The sequence below is a fragment of the Oncorhynchus gorbuscha genome, linkage group LG15 (assembly GCF_021184085.1).
Source record: "Oncorhynchus gorbuscha isolate QuinsamMale2020 ecotype Even-year linkage group LG15, OgorEven_v1.0, whole genome shotgun sequence".
Classification (NCBI taxonomy): domain Eukaryota; kingdom Metazoa; phylum Chordata; class Actinopteri; order Salmoniformes; family Salmonidae; genus Oncorhynchus; species Oncorhynchus gorbuscha.
The window spans coordinates 69,836,917-69,860,710 of record NC_060187.1 but is presented as its reverse complement, the minus strand read 5'-3'; the positions used below and the strand labels follow the sequence as shown (position 1 = coordinate 69,860,710).

Genomic DNA, 23,794 nt, shown 5'->3' with positions numbered 1-23,794 from the left:
CATACCATAAACCAGCACTAGGCCAAGTATGCATAATATACTGTTTCCCTCAGGTACTTGGACAGTGGTCATATACACTGTGGATTGTATGTTTCATGTGGAGCCTGATCAGGGTTCTAATTCAAGGCTAGGGGTTTGGGGAATGGACACCCCATATCACATCAGAGTCTGTCCATAAGAACTTAAATAGCAATATGAACCTCACAATTGTCAAAGATATCAACGTGTGTGTGTCTCTGTGAGAGGAGGTGTACACTGGCCGACCGGAGAGTGGGGAGAGGCTAAAGATGGAGGAATGGAGAGAGGGAGGGATGGGATGGTGTTGTCACATGGTACTTTGATCCCAGAGGCTAAGAGAAATCAATCCAGTCTAGAGCTGCTTGCTAGGTGGAAGGAAGAAAGCTGACCCTGATATAATGCTATGGATATTGCATCCATCCATTGAGTTGCTGCTGTTTGCTTTGCCAAGGTTGCATCCCAAATGGCACCCTATTCCCTTTAAAGTGCACTACTTTTGACCAGGGCCTTGGTCAAAATTAGTGCACTGTAACAGGAATAGGGTGCCACTTGGGACGTGCCCATAGTAGCACAATCCCTCAAATAATATATATATGTGATGTTTTTTTCTTTCAGTAAACCTATATTGCAGGGATCATCAAAAAAATGTATTGATCGGATGGTCGGGGAGCAGGAACACAATAAAAATAGTATTTTTAGATTTCAAATGGACTTTTGACAAAAACATAATAATTTCAAACCTTGATTAGATTTGGGGACATTGCCCTACATAGGGTGCCGTCTTTCGAATAGCAAGTTAAAACGGGTACCCTGACTCTCTGTGGTCATTCAAAATTGCATGGAACTTATTGTAAGAGTAGGGGTGTTCACCCGGTGTCATGGCTAAATTCCCAACCTGGACTTTGAATGCACAGAGACACTGTGATGAGATCCTGAGGCCCATTGTCGTGCCATTCATCCACCTCCATCACCTCATGTTTCAGCATGATAATGCAATTAATGGAAGCTGTAAATGTCCCAGTTCTTCATTGGTCTGCATACTCACCAGACATGTCATCAATTGAGCATGTTTAGGATGCTCTGGATTGACATGTATGACAGCGTGTTCCTGTTCCCGCCAATATCCAGTAACTTCGCATGAAAGAGGAGTGGGACAACATTCCACAGGCCACAATCAACAGCCTGATCAACTCTTTGAGAAGGGGATGTGTCGCACTGCATGAGGCAAATGGTGCTCACACCAGATACTTTCTACACTGTAGAATAATAGTGAAGACATTAAAACTATGAAATAACTCATATGAAATCATGTAGTAACAAAAAAAGTGAGATCCTTCAAAGTATCCACCCTTTGCCTTGATGACAGCTTTGCACACTCTTGGCATTCTCTCAACCAGCTTCACCTGGAATGCTTTTCCAACTGTCTTGAAGGAGTTCCCACATATGCTGAGCATTTGTTGGCTGCTTTTCCTTCACTCTGCGATTCAACTCTTCCCAAACTATTTCAATTTGGTTGGGGTTGGGTGCCCAAACTATCTCAATTTGGTGGAGGTTGGGTGATTGTGGAGGCCAGGTCATCTGATGCAGCCCTCCATCATTTTCCTTCATGGTCAAATAGCCCTTACACAGCCTGGAGGTGTACAAAAATACCCACCTGCGGGCCAAAACTACCTGCTAGTTGGGGAACCCTGCTATAATGATTCATGAAGATTTTTAGGAAGACCGAGGGACTCTTTTAGCCAAATGTTTGACCCCATATATTAACACTCCACAACATCCAGTGGCATTTACACTACAATAAAACATAACAGAATAGAATGACTAGTGACTAAGATAATTAATTAATTCCTTCTCAGAGCCCTTCAGGACAAACCACCTGCCTGCCTGAGCTTCCGTCCTGTACTGTATGGCCTTGCAGACAGGCTGCAATGTCGACTAAACAGAGAGAGTAGAAGGCTAGATGTGGAATACTGTGGAAAATTTAACCACAGCTCCCCCATGTGGACATGTACATGTTCTGCAACCATGAGCAGAACAAACATATACTGTAAATTCATGGGATGCATCTTTTGAATCTTTTATCCTGATTCTCCTATAGAGATAGGAGGATGTTGGCAAGGTGGCAGAGTAGAGGTGAAACCCCGAGGTCCGGGCTGGGTTACCTGAGCAGCTGTAGTTTGGCACCAGCCACCCTGCAACGGGCTCGGCAGGTAATTTACACTAGTCCTACATTCCCTGGCCCTAAAAATAGTGGCCTCTTCTGTTCTGTGCAACAGAAGGAAGGAAGTGAGGGTGCCAGGACACAACAGAACAGGATAGGACAGGGAGAGGGAGAGAGGTCAGGAGGACAGTGAGCTAGGCTGGCTACGGTCACAGCATGAGAATCGAATGCCAGCACAATGGCTAGCCAGCCATGACATCTCATGTCTGCCAGACATTACAGCCTGTTCTGTGCGGCCAGTGGAGCATGCTAAGGGGAGGACGGCTCATAGTAATGTCTGCAACGTCGCGAATGGATTGGCATCAAACCGTGTGTTTGATACCATTCCACTCCAGCCATTACCACGAGCCCGTCCTTCCCAATTAAGGTGCCACCGACCTCCTGTGTGTGTGACCACAAAAAGGGTTTTATAATTAAAAGATCATTGAGGTTTAGAAAAAGCATTGTGCTTATTGGATCTTTGCTCCACGTCCTGTTGAGGTGATTTACCCTCCCCTGTCTGTCCTAGAAACACATCATGCTTCCTCTCTCTGGAATAACTGCTGTATTCATTCCAAATGGGACCCTGTTCCCTATGTAGTGCACTACTTTTGACCAGGGCCCATAGAGCTCTGGTCAAAAGCATAATGGTGCCATTTGGGACATGCAGGCTACCTCGCTGGTCATCTGAGAGAACAAGCTCCGTTCATTAGTTTCTCTAAATATCAGACAGAGCATCACACTAAATAGCTTCATTTCTCCACAGTCACACACAGCCCTTTCCCTCAGATCCTCGTCCTCCGCTGAGAGCCAAGAAATAGGCTCCTGTTCTTACAGGCATGACCTAAATAGATAAGCACTAAATAAACTAACGACGGGATCCTTCTTCCAGCCTGAGTAGTGTTGAATTTATGCAGCTAGTTTGGAAAGGCAGCAGTAGCAGAGGAACCCATTTTCTGATTACATTCTGACAAAACAGTGCCTTGTCGCCATGGAGACCACCTGGGACAAACAGTCATATTTATTTGGGGGTCAGAAGGTTCCTGTGTGTTTAATGATTGGCTCGTTTGGTGCCCCGTGGAAAGGGCAATCTATGGAGCAGGAGGGTGACACTCCTGACCTGATCTGAGAACAATGGAACATGTCAGCTTTCAGTATTCCTTTACAGAGGACTAGATAGGCCTGATTCCAGACCTGCTAGAACCAACCACACTTAAGGGCATTTTCCCCAGCTATACTGCAGTGACATGGTTACAGATCCACCATAGTTGCTGGAACAGTGAAAACCTGCAGATATTTGATCCCCTGTCCCTCCCCTGGTCAGCAGTCAACTAACACATTATTCCCTCTTATATACTGAGGTTGTCAACACGACCGTTCAGTAAACAACAAACTAACTGTGTCTTTATTGGCTGCATGCTTCTTTAAATGGAGACTAAATGGTACAGTAAAAGCAGTGGCATTTCAGCTATCACCACTCCAGAGCTGGGAAGTGTGAGGGAAGTCACCTAACATCACTGTAACTATTGCTTAATGGGCAGAACAAAGAGACATTCTATTACCTGGAGCCAGAGCCATACAACAAGTCTGTATACTGTAGGTCAGCAAACAATGGAGAATTAGTACATTACAGACTTATTCTGCTCATAAAACACAATGCATCACTTATTGTCTGGTCTGTCCCGGATTGTCTGGACAGTATGAGAGTTGGCCCTTCACATTTTAAATCGGATTTGTGATAGATATTTATGCAGGATTTCTGATAAAGCCTTCTATCGCACTCTATGATAGGTGTTGTACGTATGTGTGTGTGTGTTCTTGTGAGCAGACGCATGGTGAAGGGAGAATGCCAACGCGTTCATTGCGAGTGCGTGTCTGAATGCCGACATACCGTCACCTTCTCTAAGTCAGCGTCTGAGGAAGTGGGAGACAGAGGGCTGATGGGACTTAGGGAAGGGGAGCTCCCCACACTGGATATGTGTTCAGGATCAGGAACGTACAGAACCTGCAAACACAATCCATGTCTGGATTTAAACAGGCTGATACAGAGAAATGAACATACAGTTGAAGTCGGAAGTTTACAAACGCCTTAGCCAAGTACATTTAAACTCAGTTTTTCACAATTCCTGACATTTAATCCTAGTAAAGATTCCCTGTCTTAGGTCAGTTATGATCACCACGTTATTTTAAGAATGTGAAATGTCAGAATAATAGTAGAGAGAATGATTTATTTCAGCTTTTGTTTCTTTCATCACCTTCCTAGTGGGTTAGAAGTTTACATACCCTCAATTAGTATTTGGTAGCATTGCCTTTAAATTGTTTAACTTGGGTCAAACGTTTCGGGTAGCCTTCCACAAGCCTCCCACAATAAGTTGTGTGAATTTTGGCCCATTCCTCCTGACAGAGCTGGTGTAACTGAGTCAGATTTGTAGGCTTCTTTGCTGGCAGACGTTTTTTCAGTTCTGCCCACAAATTTTCTATAGGATTAAGGTCAGGGCTTTATGATGGCCACTCCAATACCTTGACTTTGTTGTCCTTATGCCATTTTGCCACAACTTTGGAAGTCTGCTTGGGGTCATTGTCCATTTGAAAGACCCATTTGCGACCAAGCTTTAACTTCCTGACTGATGTCTTGAGATGTTGCTTCAATATATCCACATAATTTTCCTTGCTCATGATGTCATCTATTTTGTGAAGTGCACCAGTCCCTCCTGCAGCAAAGCACCCCCACAACATCATACTGCCACCCCCGTGCTTCACGGATGGTGTTCTTCGGCTTGCAAGCCTCCCCCTTTTTCCTCCAAACATATGGCCAAACAGTTCTATTTTTGTTTCATCAGACATTTCTCAAAACAAAGTATGATCTTCGTCCCCATGTGCAGTTGCCAACCGTAGTCTGGCTTTTTTATGGCAGTTTTGGAGCAGTGGCTTCTTCCTTGCTGAGCGGCCTTTCAGGTTACGTCGATATAGGACTCTTTTTACTGTGGACATAGAAACTTTTGTACTTGTTTCCTACAGCATCTTCACAAGGCCCTTTGCTGTTGTTCTGGGATTGATTTGCACTTTTTGCACCAAAGTGGCCTCCCGGGTGGTGCAATGGTCTAAGGCACTGTCGCGCACTAGTGACTCCTGTGGCGGGCCGTGCAGTGCAGGTGTTTCCTCCGACACATTGGTGCGGCTGGCTTCCGGGTTGGATGAGCGCTGTATTAAGAAGCAGTGCGGCTTGGTTGGGTTGTGTTTCGGAGGACGCATGGCTTTCGACCTTCGTACGGGAGTTGTAGCGATGAGACAAGGTAGTAACTACTAACAATTGGATACCACAAAATTGGGGAGAATAGGGCATAAAATTCAAAGGGAAATAAGGTGCGTTCATCTCTAGGAGACAGAACGAACGCGTCTCCTTCCTGAGCGGTATGACGGCTGCGTGGTCCCATGGTGTTTATACTTGCGTACTATTGTTTGTACAGATTAACGTGTTACCTTCAGGTGTTTGGAAATTGCTCCCATGGATGACTTGTTGAGGTCAACTATTTTTTTTCTGAGGTCTTGGCTGATTTATTTTGATTTTCCCATGATGTCAAGCAAAGAGGCACTGAGTTTGAAGGTAGGCCTTGAAATACATCCACAGGTACACCTCCAATTGACTCAAATGATGTCAACTAGCCTATCAGAAACTTCTAGAGCCATTACATACATTTCTGGAATTTCCCAAGCTGTTTAAAGGCACAGTCAACTTAGTGTATGTAAACTTCTGACCCACTGGGATTATGATACAGTGATTAATAAATGAAATAATCTGTCTGTAAACAATTGTTGGAAAAATGACTTCGATGTCCTAACCGACTTGCCAAAACTATAGTTTGTTAATAAGACATTTTTGGCATGGTTGAAAAACGAGTTTTATTGACTCCAACCTAAGTGTATGTAAACTTCCGACTTCAACTGTACATGCAAAAACAGAAGAGACTATGAAAATATGTTTTCAGCATGATTTATGACATCCCAAGATGGACAACAACAAAAAGTGAAAACCATCCGATATAATATCTCACACTGTGTCTGATGTTTTAAAGAGTTCATAATGATATAACTAAGTCATCATAGGTTAGGTTGAATATAGTTATTGTCCTGTGAGTGTGTCTGTTGTTCAAGCACTAGATTAGCATGTGTTGTTGGCGTTAAGGATCTTGAGAGGCTCTACTTGAGTCTCCTTGTCCCCATGCAAGCAGGGCCAGACAGTTAAGTGGTGGTGAGTGTGTTCTGACTGAATAGGCCCAGTATGACGCCATGGCAGGCTAATGCTAACAAGTGTGGCCAGGGACAAAACTGGAGTGGAGTTTTTCTAGTTCCAGTGTGTGTGTGTGTATGATAATACTGGTGGAGCTAGGGCAGTGTTTGGTCATGGAACCCAGTAGAGAGATGTTGAGAGCCCTCCAGAGCTGGCTGGCTGGTTGGAAACAACATCAACAACCCTGCATTGTGCATCATGTTGCTGAGTGCTGCTACTGACTCTGACTGTCAATGTGATTGCAGACTCCCTGGCTTGACTCTCCATTTAAGTAGATTTGAGTGGCTCTGGTTCTGATGCCAGGAAAATACCAATTTTGGCTGTTTGTCATGTTTTGGGGTGCTACTTGGAGCCTCAGACAGTTCAATAGGACACAACCAAAAGAGGAGACATTGAGCCGAGCAAAATTGCTTTATCAGGGTTCTGCTGTGTAGCTACAGAACGAAACAATCCAAAACTAAGTAAAAGTGGGAGGTACTATCTGAACTTTGTCCAATAAGACATGCTTGTTTTTTGTTTTCTGTTATCAAACATTTTACTCCGAATGAACAGGACCCATGAAGTTGTACCTTTTGAAGGGTATTGCCTGAGGACTGGAGGGATTTCAACACTCTGTTTCCCATGACACAGATGTCTTAGTGGAATAAACACACAGATTGTTTTAACTCTTGTAAGTGGTTAGTAGTGACACCATTATATGCCATTGACAGAATCAGTGGGACGAGAGAGCAGGGATGAGGAGTGGGTGAGTGTTAGTGGTTGTGGCATGGAGGATAGATGCAGTGAGAGAGACACACCAAGCATGAGTGTAGTAGATTGGTGTTTCCCAATCCATTCCTCAGGGAACTCCTCCAGGACTGTACTTTTGTGTTACAGCCCAGTATTAGCACACCTGGTTCAACCTAATCAAGGGGTTTGTGACTACCGTAGTTGACTATTTGAATAAGGCATGCTAGTGTGAGGCTGGAACAAAAAGGTGCTGCCCAGGGGATCTCTGAAAGGAAGGGACTGGGAACCAGTGATAGGTGTACAGTAGATTGTGTTCACACCTGGCCAGGACAGATGGCTCTGGAAAACAGCTTGTTGAGCTGAACCAGCTCGTTGGGTGTGGTGTCAAACTTGAGCGCTATGTTGTTCAGTGTGTCCCGCGTCTCCACCTGGAGGACCACAAAACAGAAGAGAAGCACAGAATATCAAAACTCTTGTACTGTGCTGGCTGGTCCTCCTGGGTCCCACAGGAGAAGGACAGAAACTCTGCTGCATTATCTTCTCTCAGAGATGAACATGAACTTTGTGTGTAGTAGTGTATTCAGACTGGCTTGGTGTAGTTCAGTAGTCTATTCAGACTGGCTTGGTGTAGTGTAGTAGTGTACTGGACTGGAGATGGTGCATGTTCATTAAATAGCACCACTGACTACACTAACTGGAGGTAAGGAATAGCATATGTTTACATGAATGTCAATATGAGCCTTGTTTCACCATATGACCTTACTCGCATGATACCAACCCACCAGGCAAACACCTGACGCTCACATTCAATCATCATCCAGTTTGATTGACATCTTAGTATATTTGGCCCAGTGGATAAACAAACTTAGTAAAGGGGGGCACAGGACGTAATTTACATACATTACACTATAGGCCTACAGCTTGTGACACTCGGATGCAGACCGAGTGTCACAGATATAACAGCCTGTGTGGGTTGACATTGAGGCAGACTGGCAACTATTCTATCTACTTCCTGTAGCCAGCTGTGTCCTTTAAAGTGCATTAGCCAGATTCTTCTGGTAGCTATATAACTGCACTACAGAGACATGTGTCTGAGCTGGTAAATAACTCACAAGTCCTGTGGGGTTCTGCCTAACAACTAACGATGACAGGGATGTCAAGAACTCCTAGTGTGTGGGAGAGGGGGCTCGTGGGAGAGGCAGGAGAACAGAACAGACGGTGTGTGTGTGTGTGTGTGTGTGTGTGTGTGTGTGTGTGTGTGTGTGTGTGTGTGTGTGTGTGTGTGTGTGTGTGTGTGTGTGTGTGTGTGTGTGTGTGTGTGTGTGTGTGTGTGTGTGTGTGTGTGTGTGCGTGCGTGTGCTGCTGACAGTGACTCTGAGTTGTATAATGGTGGATCATGGTGCTGTCATGAGACTGGCTCAGTCAGGTGACTTCATAGGACAGAAGAAGGAAACAATTCAAAACAACATGGAGGAATGTCATTGTCTGCTCTTCTGAACTTGTAACTTAAACAACTTCTCCCCAGACAGGAGGACAGTCTTGGGCCTAGACAGAAAGACAGAAAAACGAACACACACACGACACACGCACACCATGTACACACGCACCCTCACACACAGTCATAAGCAATGCAAGCAGGTATTAACGTGAGCGTCAGACACACAGGTCAACAGACACATTGGAAAATGAATAAAGCAGGAATATTGTGTCAGTGACAGTCACATATGACACCAACCGAATCATTTTCAAATGCTACGAACACAGAAGAAACAGAAGAATACAGAAATACAGAGAAATACAGAAGCTCAAATATAAAAACAGAAGTTCAGCCAAACCACAACGGCCATGTTGCATGCGCGAGCGTTGCAAAATAAATGTACACATACATGTGAACTAGCATCTTCCTAGCCAAGCACTAAAATAGTCCTTGGTTCTATTTGAGAGACTCTACGCTCTGCAAGTCCCATCCTTATTGGATACCACTTATTGAAGGTCTTTGCAGTGTCAGCATCTCTAATTTGGCTGGAGACACAGAATATTCTCTTCCTAGTCCATTGTGGATTGATACAGTTTATTCAATAGCATAGGCTAAAGTAATGAGTAATAGCAACAGTAAAGAAAAAACATCCAGTGTTTGATCAATATGTTTGGAGTGTTGACAGTCAACATTGTTGTAACTGACTTCAATAAGTATTGGCCTTTACGCATCGCACTTCTCCTCAAATAAAAAATACTAGGCTCCAGTAATTTCAATGTTTGGAGGAGCGCGTCTTTGGTAACCAGACAAGAGCTGCTCTTTGGAAATGGGGATGGATACAAGCCGAACGGAGTAGAGTAGCCTATGCACTGCAGATAGGCCTATGTGAATTGTGAATCATGCAAAAACATGACAGCAAAAGGAGACCATTTAGAAACAATTCATGGATAGCCTACTTGGCTAATGCATGGCCAGGATAAGAAAGGTAAGGTAGGGTAAGGGTAGCCTACTTGGCTAATGCATGGCCAGGATAAGAAAGGTAAGGAAGGGTACGGATAGCCTACTTGGCTAATGCATGGCCAGGATAAGAAAGGTAAGGTAGGGTACGGATAGCCTACTTGGCTAATGCATGACCAGGATAAGAAAGGCAAGGTAGGGTAAGGGTAGCCTACTTGGCTAATGCATGGCCAGGATAAGAAAGGTAAGGAAGGGTACGGATAGCCTACTTGGCTAATGCATGGCCAGGATAAGAAAGGTAAGGTAGGGTAAGGGTAGCCTACTTGGCTAATGCATGGCCAGGATAAGAAAGGTAAGGTAACGGATAGCCTACTTGGCTAATGCATGGCCAGGATAAGAAAGGTAAGGAAGGGTACGGATAGCCTACTTGGCTAATGCATGGCCAGGATAAGAAAGGTAAGGTAGGGTAAGGGTAGCCTACTTGGCTAATGCATGACCAGGATAAGAAAGGCAAGGTAGGGTAAGGGTAGCCTACTTGGCTAATGCATGGCCAGGATAAGAAAGGTAAGGTAGGGTAAGGGTAGCCTACTTGGCTAATGCATGGCCAGGATAAGAAAGGTAAGGAAGGGTACGGATAGCCTACTTGGCTAATGCATGGCCAGGATAAGAAAGGTAAGGTAGGGTACGGATAGCCTACTTGGCTAATGCATGACCAGGATAAGAAAGGCAAGGTAGGGTAAGGGTAGCCTACTTGGCTAATGCATGGCCAGGATAAGAAAGGTAAGGAAGGGTACGGATAGCCTACTTGGCTAATGCATGGCCAGGATAAGAAAGGTAAGGTAGGGTAAGGGTAGCCTACTTGGCTAATGCATGGCCAGGATAAGAAAGGTAAGGTAGGGTACGGATAGCCTACTTGGCTAATGCATGGCCAGGATAAGAAAGGTAAGGAAGGGTACGGATAGCCTACTTGGCTAATGCATGGCCAGGATAAGAAAGGTAAGGTAGGGTAAGGGTAGCCTACTTGGCTAATGCATGACCAGGATAAGAAAGGCAAGGTAGGGTAAGGGTAGCCTACTTGGCTAATGCATGGCCAGGATAAGAAAGGTAAGGTAGGGTACGGATAGCCTACTTGGCTAATGCATGGCCAGGATAAGAAAGGTAAGGTAGGGTAAGGGTAGCCTACTTGGTTAATGCATGGCCAGGATAAGAAAGGTAAGGTAGGGTAAGGGTAGCCTACTTGGCTAATGCATGGCCAGGATAAGAAAGGTAAGGTAGGGTAAGGGTAGCCTACTTGGCTAATGCTTTGCCAGGATAAGAAAGGTAAGGTAGGGTAAGGGTAGCCTACTTGGCTAATGCATGGCCAGGATAAGAAAGGTAAGGTAGGGTAAGGGTAGCCTACTTGGCTAAAGCATGGCCAGGATAAGAAAGGTAAGGTAGGGTAAGGGTAGCCTACTTGGCTAAAGCATGGCCAGGATAAGAAAGGTAAGGAAACGGATAGCCTACTTGGCTAATGCATGGCCAGGATAAGAAAGGTAAGGTAGGGTAGGGTAGCCTACTTGGCTAATGCATGGCCAGGATAAGAAAGGTAAGGTAGGGTACGGATAGCCTACTTGGCTAATGCATGGCCAGGATAAGAAAGGTAAGGTAGGGCATAGCCTACTTGGCTAATGCATGGCCAGGATAAGAAAGGTAAGGTAGGGTAAGGGTAGCCTACTTGGCTAATGCATGGCCAGGATAAGAAAGGTAAGGAAGGGTACGGATAGCCTACTTGGCTAATGCATGGCCAGGATAAGAAAGGTAAGGTAGGGTACGGATAGCCTACTTGGCTAATGCATGACCAGGATAAGAAAGGCAAGGTAGGGTAAGGGTAGCCTACTTGGCTAATGCATGGCCAGGATAAGAAAGGTAAGGAAGGGTACGGATAGCCTACTTGGCTAATGCATGGCCAGGATAAGAAAGGTAAGGTAGGGTAAGGGTAGCCTACTTGGCTAATGCATGGCCAGGATAAGAAAGGTAAGGTAGGGTACGGATAGCCTACTTGGCTAATGCATGGCCAGGATAAGAAAGGTAAGGAAGGGTACGGATAGCCTACTTGGCTAATGCATGGCCAGGATAAGAAAGGTAAGGTAGGGTAAGGGTAGCCTACTTGGCTAATGCATGACCAGGATAAGAAAGGCAAGGTAGGGTAAGGGTAGCCTACTTGGCTAATGCATGGCCAGGATAAGAAAGGTAAGGTAGGGTAAGGGTAGCCTACTTGGCTAATGCATGGCCAGGATAAGAAAGGTAAGGAAGGGTACGGATAGCCTACTTGGCTAATGCATGGCCAGGATAAGAAAGGTAAGGTAGGGTACGGATAGCCTACTTGGCTAATGCATGACCAGGATAAGAAAGGCAAGGTAGGGTAAGGGTAGCCTACTTGGCTAATGCATGGCCAGGATAAGAAAGGTAAGGAAGGGTACGGATAGCCTACTTGGCTAATGCATGGCCAGGATAAGAAAGGTAAGGTAGGGTAAGGGTAGCCTACTTGGCTAATGCATGGCCAGGATAAGAAAGGTAAGGTAGGGTACGGATAGCCTACTTGGCTAATGCATGGCCAGGATAAGAAAGGTAAGGAAGGGTACGGATAGCCTACTTGGCTAATGCATGGCCAGGATAAGAAAGGTAAGGTAGGGTAAGGGTAGCCTACTTGGCTAATGCATGACCAGGATAAGAAAGGCAAGGTAGGGTAAGGGTAGCCTACTTGGCTAATGCATGGCCAGGATAAGAAAGGTAAGGTAGGGTACGGATAGCCTACTTGGCTAATGCATGGCCAGGATAAGAAAGGTAAGGTAGGGTAAGGGTAGCCTACTTGGTTAATGCATGGCCAGGATAAGAAAGGTAAGGTAGGGTAAGGGTAGCCTACTTGGCTAATGCATGGCCAGGATAAGAAAGGTAAGGTAGGGTAAGGGTAGCCTACTTGGCTAATGCTTTGCCAGGATAAGAAAGGTAAGGTAGGGTAAGGGTAGCCTACTTGGCTAATGCATGGCCAGGATAAGAAAGGTAAGGTAGGGTAAGGGTAGCCTACTTGGCTAAAGCATGGCCAGGATAAGAAAGGTAAGGTAGGGTAAGGGTAGCCTACTTGGCTAAAGCATGGCCAGGATAAGAAAGGTAAGGAAGGGTACGGATAGCCTACTTGGCTAATGCATGGCCAGGATAAGAAAGGTAAGGTAGGGTAAGGGTAGCCTACTTGGCTAATGCATGGCCAGGATAAGAAAGGTAAGGTAGGGTACGGATAGCCTACTTGGCTAATGCATGGCCAGGATAAGAAAGGTAAGGTAGGGTAAGGGTAGCCTACTTGGCTAATGCATGGCCAGGATAAGAAAGGTAAGGTAGGGTACGGATAGCCTACTTGGCTAATGCATGGCCAGGATAAGAAAGGTAAGGAAGGGTACGGATAGCCTACTTGGCTAATGCATGGCCAGGATAAGAAAGGTAAGGTAGGGTACGGATAGCCTACTTGGCTAATGCATGACCAGGATAAGAAAGGCAAGGTAGGGTAAGGGTAGCCTACTTGGCTAATGCATGGCCAGGATAAGAAAGGTAAGGAAGGGTACGGATAGCCTACTTGGCTAATGCATGGCCAGGATAAGAAAGGTAAGGTAGGGTAAGGGTAGCCTACTTGGCTAATGCATGGCCAGGATAAGAAAGGTAAGGTAGGGTACGGATAGCCTACTTGGCTAATGCATGGCCAGGATAAGAAAGGTAAGGAAGGGTACGGATAGCCTACTTGGCTAATGCATGGCCAGGATAAGAAAGGTAAGGTAGGGTAAGGGTAGCCTACTTGGCTAATGCATGACCAGGATAAGAAAGGCAAGGTAGGGTAAGGGTAGCCTACTTGGCTAATGCATGGCCAGGATAAGAAAGGTAAGGTAGGGTACGGATAGCCTACTTGGCTAATGCATGGCCAGGATAAGAAAGGTAAGGTAGGGTAAGGGTAGCCTACTTGGTTAATGCATGGCCAGGATAAGAAAGGTAAGGTAGGGTAAGGGTAGCCTACTTGGCTAATGCATGGCCAGGATAAGAAAGGTAAGGTAGGGTAAGGGTAGCCTACTTGGCTAATGCTTTGCCAGGATAAGAAAGGTAAGGTAGGGTAAGGGTAGCCTACTTGGCTAATGCATGGCCAGGATAAGAAAGGTAAGGTAGGGTAAGGGTAGCCTACTTGGCTAAAGCATGGCCAGGATAAGAAAGGTAAGGTAGGGTAAGGGTAGCCTACTTGGCTAAAGCATGGCCAGGATAAGAAAGGTAAGGAAGGGTACGGATAGCCTACTTGGCTAATGCATGGCCAGGATAAGAAAGGTAAGGTAGGGTAAGGGTAGCCTACTTGGCTAATGCATGGCCAGGATAAGAAAGGTAAGGTAGGGTACGGATAGCCTACTTGGCTAATGCATGGCCAGGATAAGAAAGGTAAGGAAGGGTACGGATAGCCTACTTGGCTAATGCATGGCCAGGATAAGAAAGGTAAGGTAGGGTACGGATAGCCTACTTGGCTAATGCATGACCAGGATAAGAAAGGCAAGGTAGGGTAAGGGTAGCCTACTTGGCTAATGCATGGCCAGGATAAGAAAGGTAAGGTAGGGTACGGATAGCCTACTTGGCTAATGCATGGCCAGGATAAGAAAGGTAAGGTAGGGTAAGGGTAGCCTACTTGGTTAATGCATGGCCAGGATAAGAAAGGTAAGGTAGGGTAAGGGTAGCCTACTTGGCTAAAGCATGGCCAGGATAAGAAAGGTAAGGTATTGTAAGGGTAGCCTACTTGGCTAATGCATGGCCAGGATAAGAAAGGTAGGGTAAGGGTAGCCTACTTGGCTAATGCATGGCCAGGATAAGAAAGGTAAGGTAGGGTAAGGGTAGCCTACTTGGCTAATGCATGGCCAGGATAAGAAAGGTAAGGTAGGGTAAGGGTAGCCTACTTGGCTAATGCATGGCCAGGATAAGAAAGGTAAGGTAGGGTAAGGGTAGCCTACTTGGCTAATGCATGGCCAGGATAAGAAAGGTAAGGTAGGGTAAGGGTAGCCTACTTGGCTAATGCATGGCCAGGATAAGAAAGGTAAGGTAGGGTAAGGGTAGCCTACTTGGCTAATGCATGGCCAGGATAAGAAAGGTAAGGTAGGGTAAGGGTAGCCTACTTGGCTAATGCATGGCCAGGATAAGAAAGGTAAGGTAGGGTAAGGGTAGCCTATAAGGACTTGTTCTTTAATCAAACAAAATGTAAAACAAGCCAATGTTACAGGAAAATAACTTGAATGTTTCTAAATACGAGGGTCACCGGATCATCTCGCCAGGTGGCGTGGCGAGAATCTGTCTCCTCACCACGCGCTCTCACCACTGGTGTCCCCCAGGGCTCTGTTCTAGGCCCTCTCCTATTCTCGCTATACACCAAGTCACTTGGCTCTGTCATAACCTCACATGGTCTCTCCTATCATTGCTATGCAGACGACACACAATTAATCTTCTCCTTTCCCCCTTCTGATGACCAGGTGGCGAATCGCATCTCTGCATGTCTGGCAGACATATCAGTGTGGATGACGGATCACCACCTCAAGCTGAACCTCGGCAAGACGGAGCTGCTCTTCCTCCCGGGGAAGAACTGCCCGTTCCATGATCTCGCCATCACGGTTGACAACTCCATTGTGTCCTCCTCCCAGAGCGCTAAGAACCTTGGCGTGATCCTGGACAACACCCTGTCGTTCTCAACTAACATCAAGGCGGTGGCCCGTTCCTGTAGGTTCATGCTCTACAACATCCGCAGAGTACGACCCTGCCTCACACAGGAAGCGGCGCAGGTCCTAATCCAGGCACTTGTCATCTCCCGTCTGGATTACTGCAACTCGCTGTTGGCTGGGCTCCCTGCCTGTGCCATTAAACCCCTACAACTCATCCAGAACGCCGCAGCCCGTCTGGTGTTCAACCTTCCCAAGTTCTCTCACGTCACCCCGCTCCTCCGCTCTCTCCACTGGCTTCCAGTTGAAGCTCGCATCCGCTACAAGACCATGGTGCTTGCCTACGGAGCTGTGAGGGGAACGGCACCTCAGTACCTCCAGGCTCTGATCAGGCCCTACACCCAAACAAGGGCACTGCGTTCATCCACCTCTGGCCTGCTCGCCTCCCTACCACTGAGGAAGTACAGTTCCCGCTCAGCCCAGTCAAAACTGTTGCTGCTCTGGCCCCCCAATGGTGGAACAAACTCCCTCACGACGCCAGGACAGCGGAGTCAATCACCACCTTCCGGAGACACCTGAAACCCCACCTCTTTAAGGAATACCTAGGATAGGATAAGTAATCCTTCTCACCCCCCCCTTTAAGATTTAGATGCACTATTGTAAAGTGACTGTTCTACTGGATGTCATAAGGTGAATGCACCAATTTGTAAGTCGCTCTGGATAAGAGCGTCTGCTAAATGACTTAAATGTAAATGTAAAATCTCATCTCTAGTTCCATGATAGGCATATAGCCTACATGGAGTTTTTTTTAGGCATATAGCCTACATGGAGGGTTTTTAGGCATATAGCCTACATGGAGTTATTTTTTAGGCATATAGCCTACATGGAGTTATTTTTTAGGCATATAGCCTACATGGAGTTATTTTTTAGGCATATAGCCTACATGGAGGGTTTTTTAGGCATATAGCCTACATGAAGTTTTTTTATGCACATCCTAAAAAATGAGAGGAGCTGGATAAAATAATGTACAATAGGCTACATAGATAAAAAGTGGATGATCCCAAACTAGATTTATTTCAAAGCGGTGTCACGAGCCATATCCTTTATGATAGTCTTGGCTACTTGGTGAATGCAATGGGCAGGACAAATAAAACTACCTTCATTGAGAGGAGGGGAGCCTATGCTTGTTTTTTTAATCAAATGAAAAGAAATGGGTTTACGGGAACAAAAGTCACATCTCCGACACTGATCCTCAACACGGGGGCCCCTCAGAGGTGCGTGCTTAGTCCTCTCCTGTACTCAAATCAAATAAAATGTTATTGGTCACATACACATGGTTAGCAGATGATAATGCGAGTGTAGCGAAATGCTTGTGCTTATAGTTCAGACCATGCAGTAATATCTAACAAGTAATCTAACAATTCTCCCTGATCACCCACGAATGCATGGCCAAGCACAACTCTAACACCATCATTAAGTTTGCTGCCAACACAACAGTTGTAGGCCTGATCACTGACAATGATGAGACAGCCTATAGGGAGGAGGTCAGGGACCTGACAGTGTGGTGCCAGGACAACAACCTCTCCCCTCAACGTGAGCAAGACAAAAGGAGATGATCGCGGACTACAGGAAAAAGAGGGTCGGACACGTCCCTCATTCACATCGATGGGGCTGTAGTGGAGCAGGTCGAGAGTTTCAAGGTCCTTGGTGTCCACATCACCAACAAACTATCATGGTCCAAACACACCAAGAAAGTTGTGAAGAGGGCATGACAACAGATTTTCCCCCTCAGGAGTCTGAAAAGATTTGTCATGGGTCCCCAGATCTTCAAAAAGTTCAACAGCTGCACCATCGGGAGCATCCTGATCAGTTGCATCACCACGTGGAACGGCAACTGCTCGGCCTCCGACCGTAAGGCGCTACAGAGGGTAGTGCGTACAGCACAGTACATCAGTGCGGCCAAACTTCCTGCCATTCAAGACCTATATACTAGGCGGTGTCAGATGAAGGCCCAAAACCTCCAAAATGTTGAAGTCATAGATTGTTCTCTCTGCTACTGCATGGCAAGCGGTACCTGAGTGCCAAGTCTGGGTCCAAAAGGCTCCTTCTACCCCCAAGCCATAAGACTGCTGAACACCTAATCAAATAGCCACCTGGACAATTTGCATTGACCCCCCCTTTGTTTTTACAACGCTGCTACTCACTGTTTATTATCTATGAACAGTCACTTTACCCCTACCTCGACTAACCTGTACCCATGCTCATTGACTTCAGTTTTTATTTTAACTTTAGTTTATTTAGTAAATATTTTCTTAACTCTATTTTAGCATCACAGTTAGGTCTATTTGGCACATGTGACAAATAAAATGTAATATCTTGCATTCCATGTGCATATGGGCACTGTGCGTCATGGCTGGATAGGCTGCACCTCCACTCTCAAAATCCATGCCATAACCAATCGTGTTACCGCTAAGTCCAGCTTTTGGTTGATTTTAAATATCCCCACCAGCGTTACCTGAAATTGGCCCTTTGGCGCACGTTTTTAAGGACACACCTCAGACTTTGCCACCCCTTCCATCTCAGTGCAAGTGAGCTCATATAAGACAGCTAAATGACCAATCCTGGTGCAAAAGGGTTAGAAAACAGAAGAGTGCCAGGTTTAACGGGTCGAAACTGCAAAAGAGCGTGTGTTTGACAACTGCACTGGCTAAACACCAGCAGAAAACAGAGCCCACAATGTTCATGTCCCAGGACAAACTAGCTAGCAACAGTTAACTAACTAAATTGTCCATGAATGTTTCATGTGTGTTTAGAACTGACACGAAATTAATATAATTGATTCACAGTTGATTTTGGTATTTTAACCTACGTGTCATGAACCCATCTGGTGGGGATAAAATCAACATGATGGTGCACGCATGGCTGGTGTAGTCAGCAGGTTAGCAACCATGGACCTCTATCTGTGTGTGGTGTTAGGGAGGAGTGACTAAAAACTTCAATATGACCCGACTAAATTTCACATAGAAATATGAATTATAAATATGTCATTGAAAGCAAGTCTAAGAAGCTGTACATCTGTTCTATGTGCGCTATTTCTATGCTACCTGTTTAAGTATCCTTTACTTTTGCTTGTGTACACCAGCTTCAAACAGCTGAAAATACAATATTTTGGGTTATTGAAAATATATTTCACAGCGGTTAAGATGGTACAATGATTCTCTACACTGCTTGTTTTGTCAAATAAAATGAAATTAGGCAAACTATTAGAATTTTTGCTACCAGGAAAGGGCGGCGTGATCTCTTCATATTGCACCTTTAATTATACTATACACCCTGTTTCTTTCACAACTTAAAATCCCAATACCATCTTTAGAAGACAACAAAACAATTCTCATCGTTCCAGTGCGAGCTACAGGGGGAAAGTGTGAAATACTTTGTGAGATGAGGACTTCACTCACTCGCTATTTTGGATGTTAACTGAACCGGACACCAAGCTAAATAACTACAACATAATCAATATCAAACCATGCCTGTATAAATGCTGGAAATGACAAAATTATGTAAGGAACTTTTCAATATAACCAATTAACACTGGCTGCATCTGAAAAGACACCCTATTTCCTATATAATGTAGTGCACTATGTTTGACCAGGGCCAGCACATGGCTCGGTCAAAAGTAGTGAACTAAACTCAGCAAAAAATGAAATGTTCTCTCACTGTCAACTGTGTTTATTTTCAGCAAACTTAACATGTGTAAATATTTGTATGAACATAACAAGATTCAACAACTGAGACATAAATTGAACAAATTCCACAGACATGTGACTAACATAAACGGAATAATGTGTTCCTGAACAAAGGGATGGGGTGTGGGGGGGGGGGGGGTCAAAATCAAAAGTAACAGTCAGTATCTGGTGTGGCCACCAGCTGCATTAAGTACTGCAGTGCATCTCCTCCTCATGGACTGCACCAGATTTGCCAGTTCTTGCTGTGAGATGTTACACCACTCTTCCACAAAGGCACCTGCAAGTTCCCGGACATTGCTAGGTGGAATGACCCTAGCCCTCACCCTCCAATCCAACAGGTCCCAAACGCACAGCATTGAGATTGCCTGTAATGACAACAAGCTCAGTCCGATGATGCTGTGACACAAGCCCTCAGTCCAGCCTCTCTCAGCCTATTGCGGACAGTCTGAGCACTGATGGAGGGATTGTGCGTTCCTGGTGTAACACGGGCAGTTGTTGTTGCCATCCTGTACCTGTCCTGCAGGTGTGATGTTCGGATGTACCGATCCTGTACAGGTGTTCTTACATATGGTCTGCCACGGCGAGGACGATCCATCCGTTCTGCCCCCTTGTGGCGCTGTCTTAGGCATCTCATAGTACGGACATTGCAATATATTGCCCTGGCCACATCTGCAGTCCTCATGCCTCCTTGCAGAATGCCTAAGGCACGTTCACACAGATGACAAGGGACCCTGGGCATCTTTCTTTTGGTGTTTTTCAAAGTCAGTAGAAAGGCCTTTTTAGTGTCCTAAGTGTTCATAACTGTGACCTTAATTGCCTACTGCCTGTAAGCTGTTAGTGTCTTAATGACCGTTCTACAGGTGCATGTTCATTAATTGTTTATGGGTCATTGAACAAGCATGGGAAACAGTTTTTAAACCCTTTACAATCTGTGAAGTTGTTTGGATTTTTCCGAATTATCTTTGAAAGACAGGGTCCTGAAAAGGGGACATTTCTTTTTTTGCTGAGTTTATATAGGGAATAGGTTAATATACCAATCACTATAGCAGACTGTCACTGTCGATGACCTGTCTTTTAGAACTGCCAAATCAAGAACTACTGTGATTGATTTGTAGTCTTATCCAATTTGTAACAGATGGGCTTTTACAACATATCATGTTGATGAATAAAGTGTCTTGAAAAGGAAGGCAGAGAAAGGCACTGCTGTTGATATCAGAAGCCAAACAGTTGGACTAGGAGACACCAATGATAACCACCACATTTACAGCCTGTAACATGGGCAATAACAACATCTTAAAAGTACAAGCCCAACAATAAAGGTCTACAGTATTTACAACTTGGTATGCAGTACTTAAGAATACTTAAGAGTGGCAGAGTTAAATTAGGTGTTACTTATATTTTTTCGCAGGAGATTGAATAAAAGTCTGTCTCTTCGGACAGAAAGCCAACTCCAATTTTAGCTTGTTGGGAACATAAGCAGACAGTCAATATCCACCGCATACTGTTACAGTCTGTAGCTCCAACACTAATGCAGTGTTGTTGATGGGAATCATTAATTAACAATTATAATGATTAAATATGTATTGCCTAACTGTTAGAGTCTAACAGTTAGACAATTTAATATTAGGAGGACACACACACACACACACACACACACACACACACACACACACACACACACACACACACACACACACACACACACACACACACACACACACACACACACACACACACACACACACACACACACACACACACACACACACACACACACACACACACACATACAGTATGTTACAGTCATCCTGGTGACTGGTAGTGGTCACCTTGTCTGACTGAGAGGACAAACTGACTCAAGAAGGACAGACAGACAGAGCTGACTAATGGTGCCATAGAAAGACACACATGACCAAAACTCTACCCTGTGGTGGAACAGCAGACTGGATCCAGACAGACCCTTGGAACAGCAGTGTGTAGCCTACCATCACGTTGATGCTTGCTAGGTCAGCTATAACCTGGCCCACATACAGTAAATGCATAAACATATATATATAGAGACAACATTTTCTAATCAAGGGATTAATCAAGCCAATTCAATTCCCAATAAACTGATGTCAAAACTGATAGAATCCAAAACGAGGCGAAATGTGAGTCACAAAACAAGAAAAGGAGTCAGTGTGAAGCAATCAAACAGGAATGAATATAGATTATACGTTCTACAAATGGTTTAATCATCCAGAATGTAGTATCAGAACGACTATCGCTCCAGAGGCTTACAATGCAGCCTGTCTGATGAAGCCTGGATATGTGCATATGGTATGACAGTTGCCATAGCGACTTTGTCTTTACCACCCTAATGGCATGCATTGTGTGTGCCACTGCTGTGCCGTTGTTCATCATTCAGATGCCTCATTTTACAGCCATTACAACTGACAGCTAGGACAGACATTCTCCCAGTCAGAGGCAGAGGGCACAGAACAGCAGTGGAGACCGAGACACACACACACACACACACACACACACACACACACACACACACACACACACACACACACACACACACACACACACACACACACACACACACACACACACACACACACACACACACACACACACACACACACACACACACACACACACACACACACACACACAGTCATGTACAGCTAACCTTCTGGGGACACACAATTCAGTCCCATTCAAAATCCTACTTTCCCTAACCCCTAACCCCTAAACCTAACCCGTACTCTTACCCTAACCTTAACCTTAATTTGGGGTTCCTGAGTGGCGCAGCGGTTCGAGACCCTGGTTCGATCTGCATTGGGAGTCCCATAGGGAGGTGCACAATTGGCCCAGTGTCTCCCGGGTTGGAGGGTGTGGCCGGGGTAGGCCCGTCATTATAAATAAGAACTTGTTCTTAACTGACTTATCTCGTTAAATAAAGGTAAATTAAATTAAAATGAACCCCAACCTAACCCTAGCTCCTAAAACTAACCTTAGCTCTGCCTTTCATGTTCTCCCACCCTCTCCACACTGGCCTGATGTACAATATAGAAACAGGGCAGAAAGTTGCAATAGGCCCGTGCAACCCACAGGCCTGTGCAACGCACATGCACACACACACACACACACACACACACACACACACACACACACACACACACACACACACACACACACACACACACACACACACACACACACACACACACACACACACACACACACACACACACACACACACACACACACACCCTTCTGCAGCGCATCACAGTGCATACTACAGTCATTAGGAGTCCTTACCTCACACTGTGGTGAAGTACCACACAACTAGAACATGTCATTAGTCATTAACTGCAGACACATTAAAATGTCTCCCACCGTTGATGTAGGGTTGTTCTACCTCAAAAAGCACAAAAAAGAGGATTTCGTCACCTATCATCTTAGAATGTTCTGAAATTGTTTCTGTTCTTAGAAACGGATAAGACTAGCATTCCTGCAACAATATTTTGTTGAAATATAATTTTATCCCTGTCTTACTCATTGTTAGATTTTGGGGTCCAAATTGGATGTTATGTACTATATTTATTGAATATTACATGAATCCTAGAATTTTAAAAAGCCAATTAGGGTGCAATTCAATTAGCTTAATTTCTCATAAATAAAATTATATTTCAACAAAATAACGTTGCAGGAATGCTAATCTTATCTGTTTCTTAAAACATAAACGATTTCAGAACAATCTGGGATGGTGGGTGTCATGGCTTGCTGAAATTACATGGAACAACAATGTAGTCCATTCCATTCCCCTCTACTTCCTGGAGTTCAAACAAACACCATTTTTAATTGGCTGAAGGTCAGCCAATAGGTGTGCCCATCAGAATGAGAAGGCAAATATTGAGGTTTATTTTTATGTCTAAAACAAGAGAGATCACAATATTTGATAAAGGGACAAAGCCTCCCTTTTCTTTGCTGTAGGCACCAGGGCAGAGGATTATAAACGTATCTATCTGGTAAGAACGTATGGAAACAGTAGCCGTCCGTCCCCAGGCCCAGTGCAGCACAGCACAGCATGGAAGATCAGTTTAAGATAAAGCTGCTTCTCAATCACTGGGAAAGTCTCCATGCATCTAGGGCTATCTCGTAGGACGGGTGCTGTGTTTGTGTGTGTGCGTGTGTGCGTGTGTGTGTGTGTGTGTGTGTGTGTGTGTGTGTGTGTGTGTGTGTGTGTGTGTGTGTGTGTGTGTGTGTGTGTGTGTGTGTGTGTGTGTGTGTGTGTGTGTGTGTGTGTGTGTGTGTGTGTGTGTGTGTGAGGGATGGAGGCAGCCATGCCACACAACCTTAAACACTCTCTCAGGGCGGCGTTGCAGCATGTCATGACTGGAAACTTCACACAACCGCTGGCATGGGTCCCTCCATCCGTCACAATATTATCTGGGATCCCTACAGAGAGAAAGAGAGAGCGTATAGAGAGAGAGAGAACGAGGATAGAGGGAGAAACAGAGAGAGAGAGAAGGAGAGAGCGTATATATAGAAAGAGAATGAGGAAAGAGGGAGAAACAGAGAGAGAGAGAGGAGAGAGCGAGAGAGACAAGGGGGTGCGTGCTGCTGTGTGAGTGAGATTTAACGAGCATATTTCCCTGAATCCAATGTTTATCCACTGTAACACCCCCC

General features: G+C 45.1%; 1 protein-coding gene across 9 annotated transcripts in view; it reads right to left on the bottom strand.

Annotated features, from left to right (window-relative positions):
• LOC123997897 (oxidation resistance protein 1-like) overlaps window positions 1–23,794 on the bottom strand; it is a 196,895-nt gene that overhangs the window by 25,767 nt on the left and 147,334 nt on the right. For 5 of the 9 annotated variants that reach the window (XM_046302581.1, XM_046302579.1, XM_046302582.1 and 2 more), the window contains 2 exons: window positions 7,556–7,663; window positions 4,110–4,223 (listed from right to left, as the gene is read on the bottom strand). The exons of 2 other annotated variants lie outside the window; for them this stretch is intronic. In XM_046302581.1, coding sequence (XP_046158537.1) covers window positions 4,110–4,223; window positions 7,556–7,663 — 222 coding nt within the window. The remainder of the gene's footprint in view (window positions 1–4,109; window positions 4,224–7,555; window positions 7,664–23,794) is intronic. 2 more of the 9 variants (XM_046302580.1, XM_046302585.1) reach the window with 2 other exon arrangements.